The sequence below is a fragment of the Odocoileus virginianus genome, unplaced genomic scaffold, assembly GCF_023699985.2.
Source record: "Odocoileus virginianus isolate 20LAN1187 ecotype Illinois unplaced genomic scaffold, Ovbor_1.2 Unplaced_Contig_5, whole genome shotgun sequence".
In the NCBI taxonomy this organism is placed as follows: Eukaryota; Metazoa; Chordata; class Mammalia; order Artiodactyla; family Cervidae; genus Odocoileus; species Odocoileus virginianus.
Window position 1 is genome coordinate 236,898 of NW_027224322.1, and position 12,371 is coordinate 249,268.

At 51.9% G+C, this 12,371-nt stretch overlaps 1 protein-coding gene across 1 annotated transcript in view; it reads left to right on the forward strand.

Moving 5' to 3' along the window:
- Positions 1–6,374: 6,374 nt before the first annotated feature.
- The window catches only part of RAMP1 (receptor activity modifying protein 1), a 39,864-nt gene continuing 33,867 nt past the window's right edge, over positions 6,375–12,371 (forward strand). The window contains exon 1 of the mRNA XM_070463592.1: positions 6,375–6,499. Coding sequence (XP_070319693.1) covers positions 6,448–6,499 — 52 coding nt within the window. The 5' untranslated portion in view covers positions 6,375–6,447. The remainder of the gene's footprint in view (positions 6,500–12,371) is intronic.

The window sequence follows — 12,371 nt, forward strand, 5'->3', positions numbered from 1 at the left end:
TTTAAAAAATATAGAGACCAAATTAATGAATTCATTTTGGGGAAATATAGAAAGGATCACTTGAAATTATAACTTTGAGATTTTTTGGAATAAAGATGTCCTCTTCAAAACATAAAGGAAAGATCAGGCAACTTTTAGATGAAAAGGTTTTTAACAATGACCATGTAAATTGATCCCTGTTATTAAACTTCCCAAGTAAAATGTAGAAACTAGAATAATTCATGAATCTTTAGAACTACAAGTGAAAAAGCAATATTTATTTTCTAAGTTCTCTAACTTGATATTGGTTAATTATATAAAATTGTTAGAAAATTTTAAAGACTGGTCAGATTATCCAAGTTTCTAAATATCTTCAGCAAAGTTTCAGATAATTTCAATATGATTAATTGTTGCTCAGAATCATTTTTTATTTCATACTGTATTAGTGGGACACCAAAGAACACTTTAACTATATCAGCTAGGATATACAGGTGTTATGTTTAGAGATAACCAGAGATCTATAATGTTGTAAAATACCCTGAGAATATCCCCCAAAAATTCTAAATTGGGACTGAAAATTCTAAATTGGCTCAGCCTAATGCCAGTGTTAATTCTGGTCAAAAGAGATAATATGTGTAACTGAGAAGCTCAATATTTCAGGTGATTTCTTTTTAAAAAAAAAGTTTTTCAGCCAAAATTCTGTATATGTTGACTTAACTTCTTTTTCATTATTGATCAGTTACTTATTACAAAGTATCTATCTGGCATAATAGTAAAATGTTTAATACTTTTAGCTCTTGTGGTCAGCAAAGTAATGGCCCTCCAAACTGACCAGTCTTCATGCCCAAACCTGTGAATGTGTCACATGGCAAAAGGGAGTTAAGGTTATAGAAGCAAGTAAGATTGCTAATCAGCTGACTTTTAGATGGGAAGATGATTCTGGATTATCTGTGGGCAGAAGAGAGAAGCAGAGAAATGGCATCTCGAGAAGGGCTCCACCACTGTTACTGGCTTTGAAGATGGAGGAAGGTGGCTAGGAGCCAAGGGATTGCAAGTGGCTTCTGGAAGCTGGAAATGGCTTTGAAGATGGAGGAAGGTGGCTAGGAGCCAAGGAATTGCAAGTGGTTTCTGGAAGCTGGAAAGGGCTGGTCCACTGGAGCTACCAGCAGGAATGCAGCCCCACAGACATCTTAATTTTAGCCTGGTGAAACCCATCTCCAACTTCAGACTTCTAGAAGTATAAGATAGTAGATCTGTGTTGTTTAAGCCACCAAACTTGTGGTAGTGTGTGACCTCAGCAATAGAAAACTAATACAACTATAGGGGTTATCTCTCAAGAGCTGCTGGGAACAAGATAAGATTCCTGCCTGAATTTTGATTCTTGGGGATAAAGTGTTATGAGCTATGAGCATTAAATAACCCCTAGCTTTGTTGTTCACTCGCTAAGTCATGTCTGCCTATTTGCAACCCATGGACTGCAGCACCCCAGATTTCCCTGTGCTTCACTGTCTCCTGGAGTTTGCTCAAACTCACGTCCATTGAGTCATTGATGCATCAAACCGTCTCATCCTCTGTCATCACTTTCACCTCCTGTCCTCAGCTTTCCCACCATCAGGGTCTTTTCCAGTGAGTTGGCTCTTCATATCAGGTGGCCAAAGTATTGGAGCTTCAGCTTCAGCATCAGTCCTTCCAGTGAATATTCAAGATTGATTTCCTTTAGGATTGACTGGTTTGATCTCCTTGCAGTCCAAGGGACTCTCAAGAGTCTTCTCCAACACCACAGTTCAAAAGCATCATTTCTTCAGTGCTCAGCCTTCTTTATGGTCCAACTCTCACATCCATACATAACTACTGGGAAAACCATAGCTTTGACTAGCTACCCTTTAGCTGCTAGTATTTATATAGAGCTTAGATCTTAAGGTGGCTCAGATGGTAGAGAATCTGCCTGCAATGTGGGAGACCTGGGTTTGTTCCCTGGGTCCAGAGGATCCCCTGAAGAAAGGAATGTCTACACACTCCCAATATTCTTCCTGGATAATTCCATGGATAGAGGAGCCTGGTGGGCTATAGTCCATGGGGTCGCAAAGAATTGAACACGATTGAGTGACTAACGCTAACAGTTTAGATCTTAATGACATCATAATACTTAGGGTTGATGGTAATAGTCCCCTGACAGATCAGAGGATGTTAATATGTATATTATGGACATTGATTGTTTAAAATGGCTTGGCTTTTCCTGCCAGGAAGCTGAGAGCCAAACTCCTGCATCACTTGTAACAGTGTACTGTTTAAGAAGGCAGGCTCTGAAGCCAGATTTCCTTGATTCAGATTCCTGGCTGAGTTTGTCAGCTGTGTTTGACCTTGGACAAGTTAGGTAATAGCCCTATGCCTCAGTTGTCTGGTGTGTCAATGAAGGTGGAAGCACCTGCCCTCACAGGACTGGAGTAGAGTGTTTGCCTCAGTACTTGTCGCAGTGGACGAGCCTTTCAAGCTTTGCTGGTGCTGGAAGGGCCTCTGCAAGCAGTGTGCAGTGATGCGTCTTTCTGTGCCGTGACTACCCTGACTTGTGCTGTCCTGCTGCTTTGCTTTCATTCCACTTTTTTTTCTCCCTCTTCTATAAATGCCTATACACTGCCTCAAAATTTCGTAGAATGAAGCAGGCCATAAGTTAGTATGTTACTCGGGGGCAGCTGATTACAGATGACAGAAATACAACTCAAACTAGCCAAAGCACACAAAAAAGTAAAATTTAACTCACTTAATTGACACCTCCAGAAAATAATTCAGATTTAACTGGATCAAAAGCCTTTGCTTTCTTCCCATTTTCTTTCTTTCTCTCCTCTTACTTCTTCCTTTCCTCCCCCACCCTACCACCCCTCCACCTCCACACACACACACTCCTGAGTACGCAGGAATGGTTACAGTGCTCACTGAGAACTGGGAAATAGGCACACAGCAGTGTTGAGGTTTGAATGCCCAAACTTGAAGCTGAGTGCTCCCAGGATGCCGCTGGTTATGTTTCACGTGTATCCAACAGTTGTGCGGTGTGAGCAAGCCACAGGGTGGCGCTGTCGCTGCTTACAGGCACGTCTTTGGGACGCTCAGTCCTCACTGAGGACGACTAGAGCGCCACCTCTGAACTGCCACGCTGCGCGTGGGGGCTCCAGCAAAACCTTGCCCCTGTATCAGCAGACGACTGAAAAGCTGTCCATAGAGCACGGGATGTGCTTTCTCTCCGTGCTCACTAGCGTTGCTCTGTCCTGTCTGGTTCGCATCGTTTCCCACGAGAACCCTGCTGTTGCTGTTATCTCTGCTCCTCTATACATAACAGTTTTCCTCCAGTCGCTTTAATAAAGGTTTTCTCTTTATTACCGGTTGTAAGCAATTTGATTGTGGTGTGCCTTGATGTATATTTCTTCATTCTTGTTCTTGGGGTTTGTTGATATTCTTGAATTTATAGATTTATCAAGATTTTTACACAGTACTTCACATATTTCTGTCTGACTGAACTCCAGCTGCACATATATTAAGCCACTTGAAGTTGTCTCATGGTTCTTTGCTGTTTTGTTCTCTTAAGTCTTTGTTCTGAGATGTAGTAGTTACTTAGAGTTTATTAGATCTAGCCAGTTCTTGCTTTGAAGCCTTGTCAGGTGGCCCCAGGGCAGCCTTTATAGGTTTTTTTTTCCGACTCTAAAGGCAGTAATTCTCACTACTCTTCTACTTATCTCAGGGTTTTTCACTACGGTTGGTGGAGCTGGAGCTTTTCCAGGCCCTGCGTGAGCTCTGAGAGATTGTTCTAACCTGCTCCTGGCCAGGGGTTTGTTTACCTGCCTCAGATACTGTCCTTACATGCATACTCTGATCAGTATTCAGCTGCAGCTTTCTCTATGCAGCTCTCTCCTCTCTGGTACTCTGGCATCCTGCTAGCTCCAGCTGCCTTGGCTGCCCCCCCCCCCCCCCCCCCCCGCAACCCTGGGAGCCCCTAGACTGTGGCTGGAAACTGCGGGCAGTGAGCGGTCATACAGCTTGCCTCACTTGTTTCCCTGCTCTCGGGGCCTCTGTCCGGTGGTCCAGGGTGACAACTGTTCCTTGATCTGTTTTGTCCAACGTTTTAGTTTAAGCAAGGAGGGTGAATCCAGTCCCTGTTACTTCATCATGGATGGAAGCTGAAGTCTTCTTTTAACTTTGAATTTTTAGTCATGTTGACCAGGTCTTGTTGATCTGTTTAGATTGTGTCTAACCCTGCTGTGCATGTAGTAAAGCATTTGGCCATCTTCTCAACTCTTCCATTGCTTAACCTAACATTCATGTAGATGGAGGTGCCCAGGGAGACGATTGTCCATGCTACCAGCAAGAAATATGACTGGGGCAAAATTGGCAACTCTTAGGATATCATAGGTATAAAGACATTAGAGTTTGTCCCACTTCCCTACCTCTGCCAAAGGGAAAACCCACAGTAATTACTGGGGCAGCTCTTACCCAGACCCAAGTGCAGATAAAACCATTAGGGGAGAAAGTGCCATGGTGGCACCCCCAACCATGGCATTTCCAAGAGCATTGTGAGCTTCCTAAGTCCACAGACTTGAGACATACACTGTGTCTTGTTAGGTACATGTATCTGTCAGCCTGGGGAGCATGAGAAAATGGAGAGGACAAACGGCAGAGGGCTCCCCACCCAGACCCTGCCTCCTGCCGACCCCAACAGTGAAAGGAGAGGGGTCCCAGGTGCCTTGGGTAATGAAGAAAGAGCCCAACCATACGCAGATGCAGAGAGGCCCACAAGCCACGGGGGGAAGGGTGAGTGGGGGGTTCTGAGAGAGCAGAGATCCCGCGCTTCAGGGGCGGGGCTGGGACCTCACTCCCCACCACCCCCCCGCCCCACCCCCCGTAGCTGTGCCTTTCTCAGCAGGCTCTTCACTCTGGCCGGCAGCCGCCTCATACACTGGCCCGCCCAGGCTTCAAGGCTCCTCACGCTGCCGCTGAGCCAGCCATCAGGCCCAGGCCTGTGGTTCCTGTGTTACTCAGAGTTTTGCAGGCGCCTCACTGGATTCACCAACTGAAGGGCAGAACAACCTGCCTTGTTTACCCAGCAAAAAAACATGTAGTTGGGACTCATCTGTCTCTTGAATCAATAGAGAGAGGGAGGCCAGGCCATGTGCTGGGGTGTATCTTCCTAAGTTTGGGGAAGAGGGGCTTGGCCCGAGCGAGCGCATGCTCTCCCCCATGGGACACAGGCCCCTTGGGCTCCAGGCCGTAGGCACGCAGGTCCTCGGTGCCTCCCGCCCGGCCGGCTGTCAGCCGCTGCCTATTCACAGAGCTGTCGGCAGAGGGGTATGTTGGGTTGGTACACACGGACTGACCACAGAACTCTGCACTAGGCACTCTGCTAGGCATCAGAAGCTTTGGTCACAAAGGTGTGATTCCTGCTCCTCCCAAGGGCAGTGGTTGATTCCTTAGCATGAGCATAAATGTATTCAATTGCTGAGAGTTCTCAGAATAGGCTGTTAGAAGCAAGAACCTCTGCAAAGTGAAGCACAGCCAACAGCAGAGCTCAGAGAGCCCAGGTCCGCTCAGCTAGGCCCGGCCGATGCCTCCTGGGTCAGGGGGAAGCATGCGGGTAACCTGCACTTCCCCGGATTCTCAGGGCTCTCATGTGTCCCCTCCAGGGAGCCCTTCTCTTCCTACAAGTTCAGAGTCAGAAAGGCCCTCCCAGCCTCCTTTCACACCCCTGTGTCAGGCAAGAAGTCCACAAGGGCCACCTTTCTGTACCCCCAGGAGCCCTCTTCCCGCTACCCCAGGACCTACACATGCCTGCCAGGCACCTCCCCCCCTGCACCCACACCTCCCCATTCCCGTCTTCCAGCTCCATTCCAGCTCTTCCCTGGACCCGTGGGTGCTTTTTGTGGTTACTCTGAATGTCTCCAAGCGCCAGGGCTGGTTTTGTCCTCTCAGAAACCCCAGTGCCTGCACCTCGGGCGAGGCGGATGGGCCGGGGTGGCCTTGGTCTTCTGCAAAGCAGACCCCCCGAGGTAGAGCGGTGTAACCCACAGAGCGAAGGAGAGAGGGTGCCCGGTTTGGCATTGAGAGGCCCTGTCGAGACGGGCCGCCCCAGTTAAACAAGTTGTCCGTTTGTTTGGCCAACACTTCAGGAGCATCCGTGCCTCGACCGAGGTCGCCGCCAGAGCGTGCGGACCGGGCCGCGTCGCTGGTGCAGCGTCTGCCCCCGCGCCCTGGCCGGCAGGTGCTGGCCAGCCCGGCTCGCCAGCTGCGGGACCTCCCTGCGGGGTCCCGGCGAGGCCCCGATCCCCGCGGGCCCCCCCTCCACCCGCCGCGGGCCACAGTGGGCCGGGCAACGCGGCCGCCGCCTCCCGCCACTCGGCTGCCGCCCCCGCCCCCGGTGCGCCGCCCGGCGCGCTCAGTGCTCGGCGGGGCGCGCGGCGGGCGGCTGGACTCGGCTCGGCTGCGGCCATGGCCCCGGGCCTGCGCGGGCTCCCGTGCCGCGGCCTCTGGCTGCTCCTGGGTGAGTAGGCTGGGGTCCCGGCTCCGGCTCGGGACGCGGCCGCGGGCGGAGGGCGCCTCCCTCCGGGGAAGGGGCGGCTTCGGCGGCGTCGCGGGGGCGCGGGGCGCGGGCGCTTCCCCGGCCGCCGCCGGGCACTCAGGTTCCAGAGGAAACCGTGACCGCCCTCGTGCACCTTGGCCCCCTGCTGCGGGCCGTTTCAGGTTCCAGAATCAGAACCACGTACCATTTACCTAGAAAACTGGCTAAAACTGAAAATCTGACTCATTCACAGCCAACAGTTGCTGATTTGTAGATAAGCCTCCTTTGCAGAAATGAGGCCGGCAGTTCTCTTCGGGGCATTTCCACAGGTGTGTGTGTGTGTGTGTGTGTGTGTGTGTGTTGACTTGCCACTCTGTGTGTGTGTGTGTGTGTGTGTGTGTGTGTTATGACTTGCCACTCTGTGTGTGTGTGTGTGTGTGTGTGTGTGTGTTGACTTGCCACTCTGTGTGTGTGTGTGTGTTTGTGTGTGTTGACTTGCCACTCTGTGTGTGTGTGTGTGTTGACTTGCCACTCTGTGTATGTGTGTGTGTGTGTGTGTGTGTGTGTGTTGACTTGCCACTCTGTGTGTGTGTGTGTGTGTGTGTGTGTGTTGACTTGCCACTCGTGTGTGTGTGTGGGTGTGTGTGTGTGGCTAGTAGCAGTCCAGAGAGGGACTCTTGGGGAGGTGGTGGAACGCGCCTGGCTTTCTGCTCTGAGATACAAGGGTGGCAGGAACCTGCGCCTGACTTAGCAAAATTTAGCAATAATTGTCGTCTTCAGTTCCCTCTTCCCAATGTTTTCATAAAATGCTAAGCAACCTTCCTGAACTGCCTCAACTATTGTATTCATTTCATGTATTTAGTTACCTTTTAATAAAAACCAAATCAGTCATGTAAAGTGGAAGAATCCAGTGGCCCAGGGAGGCCCCCACAGTTCTTGGTAGCTGTGTCCTGGCTGCTGAGCAGTGATGCCGCCCTTGGGGAAGGGGGACCCCACACTGTGTAGCTGCTCAAGAGGCGGCCAAGGGCTGCGGGGCTTGTCTGGGAGGCGGGAGGCTGCCACTCCGGGCTTCCAGTTCCCACACCTCACCAAGGAGTGTTGGATCTGCCGAAAACCCTCAGCATCTACTTCAACAGAATGTACTCTGAAAGCTGATCCTGCCACTTACGCGTTTTTGCTGAAGTTATATGAAAAGCAGAATCTTATAATATTATTCTCTTCTTTTAGGATCTGTGGGTTTTGACCTGGAACGTACTGTTTTAGTTTCTTAAGAAATGAGCGTTTCTGTTTCAGCAAGGTAGAGAGCTGGGCTAAGTCAGTTTTCTAAGCATAAATAAACAAATTCTCTTTCCTGCCGTCCAGAAGCTGCACCCTCTAAAGCTTATATAAATAAAACACTTTATCATGATCACATATTAAAGACCTTCCTTGTTTACCAAGAAAATAATACATGTTCTGGTGGAAGGTCAAAGTCCTGGAACCCTAACATTCTGAGAGGTCTGGCTAATGTTATATCATGGAAGAAGAAACACAGCTTTATGAGGTTATCAGCTCATTAGTGTCGTTGGAGCCTAGCAGTAATGAGAAGAATTAGGAGAGCACACGCTTTTCTTCCCAAGGGGTAGTGTGGGCTAGAGCCCCTTGGTGATGAAGATTTTGCTACCCAGAATAGCAAGGTGGAATTTCTTATTTTTCATCAGTCAGAAAAGAAAGACATTTCCGGAGGAGCCAGAGTCCGTGTATGATGACTTTGTTGTAAGCTCCTGTTACTACACGCCCACCTTCACTCGACAGTGCTGGCTGACGTTGGCCTGTATGAACTCCTCTGTCATCTGTCCTGGGAAACACGCATCTCCCCCGGCATCTGGGGGAGGGGGTGCTTCTTGCAAGGCTGCCCTGTCCCTGGGTCGGGAAGATCCCCTGGAGGAGGGAATGGCTACCTACTCCAGTATCCTTGCCTGGAGAATCCTGTGGACAGAGGAGCCTGGCGGGCTACAGTCCATGGGGTCGCACAGAGTCAGACACTGGATGACTAACACTGTATTTATTGAAATATGTGACTTTATATAAATACAAGGGTAGCTGTTTAGGACCGACCAGGACATCACAGGAAATGCAGTCCACGTGACTGCTTCGGATTGCCATGCTGCTTTCAGTCCAGAGGCGACTCTAATCCTGGAGTCCGCAGTGTCTGTTCACCCTTTCTGTGTGTGTGGTGGCAGGGAGACGTTTCTGGGCATCTGTCTTCTGTCCGCAGGTGCATGCCCATTGGTGTGCACATGGTCAGTTGCAGGACAGGGCTGTTGAGAGACGTTTATGCCCACGTCGGAAGCAGCGGTCACCACACATCAAGGAAGAGTTTTAGGAGAAATCCTTACTCAGGGCAAATGGCTAGCTGGGGGAAGTCGGTTCCTCCTGCTTTTCCCCCAGGATGAAGCAATCACACAGCTTCTCCTCAGAAACGGCGCCTGGCAGAGTGTGCGATGGCGGCGCCCCATGTGACCTGAATTCCAGTGAAGACGCTGAGCCGTCAGCAGGGCAGCCCCTCGGGCTTGGCCGCCTGCAGGCCCGGAGCTCATCTTTCCCGAGGGCCGCCTGCCGCCGGGACGGTCTCGGGGAGGGACCTGGGACGCAGGCCCAGTGCTTTGTTTTGTCCTCTCAGCTGGACGTGGGGGCCGTGCATCCAGGTTCCATCCTGGGAGCCACAGGGGCCCCAGGGCGGGGGGGCGGGCAGAGCACCTCTCCAAGACAGACACACAGACAGACAGACCTCTCCCGAGTGAGCCCGAGAGGTGAACGTTTCCAGCCCATGACCCCGTCGCATCTGAGTCGGATGCGTGCCTTGCAGGGTGGTGGGCCTGGACGGTGGATGCCTGGTGGGCACACGCTGGGGCGTGGGGGGGGGGAGAGGGCTGCGAGGTCCCTGCCGGAGACCCTCTCGTTCTGCTGGGGCGGGGCCGGGGGAGGGGCGGAACCCCCGCTGACTCTGTGTGCCCCCCGCCCACCTGCCCCTTCTCTGCAGCTTCCCCCTGGCACGTGGAGACCACAGGACGCTGCTGGGGCTCTGCCCTGCCCCCCCAGCCCCCTCCCACCTCCCTCATGGAGCACCCACAGGGATGTCCTGCGCACCAGCCCTTCCCCGCTCCAGGATGGATGACCTTGGGGCTAGGTAACGTTTCTAGAGAACGCGTCTGTTCTTGGCCAGGAGGGTTATGTCAACACAGCAGCGAGAGGAGGCTCCCAAGCTAAACAAGAGCTTATTCTTGGTGACATAATGACGGTATTGTTGTCCATGGAGAAAAAACAAAAAAATTTCCCTAAGATCGTTTTATGTTAGTATTTTCTTTGACATCGAAAGACATCACTTCAGTGATCATTTGAAACACGGATTCTGAGCAGCTTCACTAAAGCAGGGTCCGTGGCCAACTCTCGGCAGGGGAGCAGGGGGCCCAGGAGTCTCATCACAGCCAGGCCGCCCTTATTCCTCCTCATTAGGCCTCATGTGTCTCCTTCACGTTTCTCTGCGATCCCACGCCCCTCCCACCGGCTGGAGTTCTCCGTTGATTTCTGTGGGACCAGGGACCATAGGCCGCCCCCTGCACCCACCTAGGCAGCCCCCACCTGTGTGTGCTTCCGGGGCTCTGCACCCCCACAGCCGAGAGGCTCGCCAGCAAGGATCCTCCTGAGCCGGACCTCACCTGGGAGGATCAAAGACAGCAGTTTACCCGGCAAATGACCCGGTGATAACGCCTGCCTCACAGTCACACACTCCAGCCCACTGTCAACTGGAACGAAAGCAGTTCATGAATCAGATAGCAGACTTGAGAGCTGGACCATAAAGCCCGAGCGGTGAAGAATTGATGCTTTTGAACTGTGGTGTTGGAGAAGACTCTTGAGAGTCCCCTTGGACTGGAAGGAGATCCAACCAGTCCATCCTAAAGGAGATCAGTCCTGAATATTCATTGGAAGGACTGATGCTGAAGTTGAAACTCAATACTTTGGCCACCTGATGTGAAGAACTGACTCACTGGAAAAGACCCTGATGCTGGGAAAGATTGAAGGCGGGAGGAGAAGGGGACGACAGAGGATAAGATGGTTGGATGGCATCACCGACTCATGGACATGAGTTTGAGTAAACTCCAGGAGTTGGTGATGGACAGGGAGGCCTGGCGTGCTGCAGCCCCTGGGGTTGTAAAGAGTCAGACACGACTGAGGGACTGAACAGCAACAATAGCAAACCTCATGTTTTGGGGGAAGAGGCCTGAAAGGCAAAGGCGTGGTGAGGTAACAGAGGTTGGCCCCTCTGCAGGTGGCATTATTGCCTCGAGCAGATTCCAGGGTCTGTTTGTGCGGAAGGATGCTGTGGGCTGGGTAGAAGCGCAGATAAGAGAAGCACTCCCTCCTCCTGGTGACATCCCCCTGGTACTTAACCGTAGGGTCACATGGTGCCAGGCCTGCAAGGGGCTTTCGAGAAGCCAGAAAAGACCTGGAACGTTGAGAGAGCCGTCCCTGGCCAGGAGTGAGGAGTCTCCCAGCTGATCTGCTGAGGCAGAGCACTAAGTAAGGAGGAGGCACAGGCTCTGAATTCCCCTCCCCTTCCATGGTTGGCTGTTGAAGGGTTCCTGGTAGCAGTTAGAAGATGGCGCAATGCACAGTCGGATAGGGCCCTGTGCTGGGCAGGGCGGAGGAGGTGATGGTTCACTGGGCCTTGAGGGTTGAGTAGGAGTTTTCACTTGTCACATAGAGTTTATATATTTTTTTCATTTTGTCTTTTGGGTTCTTGTTTTCTGTTTCCAGAGTAGACGGAGAAAGGCTAAAGGTAACATATTCAAACCAAGTGCTGTTTACGTCATCCTCTGGGGCATTTAGTGACTGGCCAGGCAGGTAGCTTCCTGGGCATTTGGCTCCCAAGTGTCTGTAACCAGAGGAGTCCTGGGAGTGGGTGGTTCCCAGTGTGCTGGACCCAGCTGCGAGAGAAGGTGATTCAGCTGGAGCACTCAGAGCAAGGCTTTTCCTGCAGCTAGTAGGAGAAGGTCCAGGCAGTATAGAGGCGGCGCTTTAGAAACCCCATTCCTTAACCCATAGGAAATACGGAAGAGCAGAAGGCAGCATGATCAGCTGTAACCACAGCACTCGGATCGCCCACTCTCGATTTACCTCAGATTTACTGATTTTAATTGAGGAGTGACTTCCCTCGTGGCTCAGCCAGTAAGGAGTCTGCCTGCAATGCAGGAGACCCAGGTTCAATCCCTGGGTCGGGAAGATCCCCTGGAGAAGGGAATGGCTACCCACTCCAGTATTCTTGCCTGGAGAATTCCATGGACAGAGGAGCCTGGTAGGCTACAGTTCATGGGGTTGCAAAGAGTCGGACATGACTGAGCAACTTCACTTCTTCAATTCAGTGGAGTAATTGGCATAGAATAAACAATGCATTTCAAGTGTGTGACTTAGAAGGTCCTGGGATGTGTATGCACCCACGTGGACTCAAGACTGTGAGCATGTGTACCCACCACCTCCAAAGCGTGCCGCCGTCGCCTCCCCTTCCTGCCCCCTCCCACCACCCCTTCGGGGCTCCACGCCCTGTGAGTCAGTGAGGGCCGCTCACTCCGCACACCTGCAGGGAGGGCCACGTGGGGCTGATCCTGTGGGCACGAGTTCTGGAAACCAACCCTGTGGGCCCGCTTGGTGCAGGAGGGTCTCATTTCACAGAGAAAGAGACTGGCCCGGAGGTGATGGGGCCCGGCGGCCCAGCCCAGGTGGTGGGGGCGGTGGGCCGGGGCCCAGAGGCCCATAGGCTCTGCAGGGGAGGCTCTGAGCTCAGCTCCCCGGCCGGCTACTCCAACAAGGGAGGGGC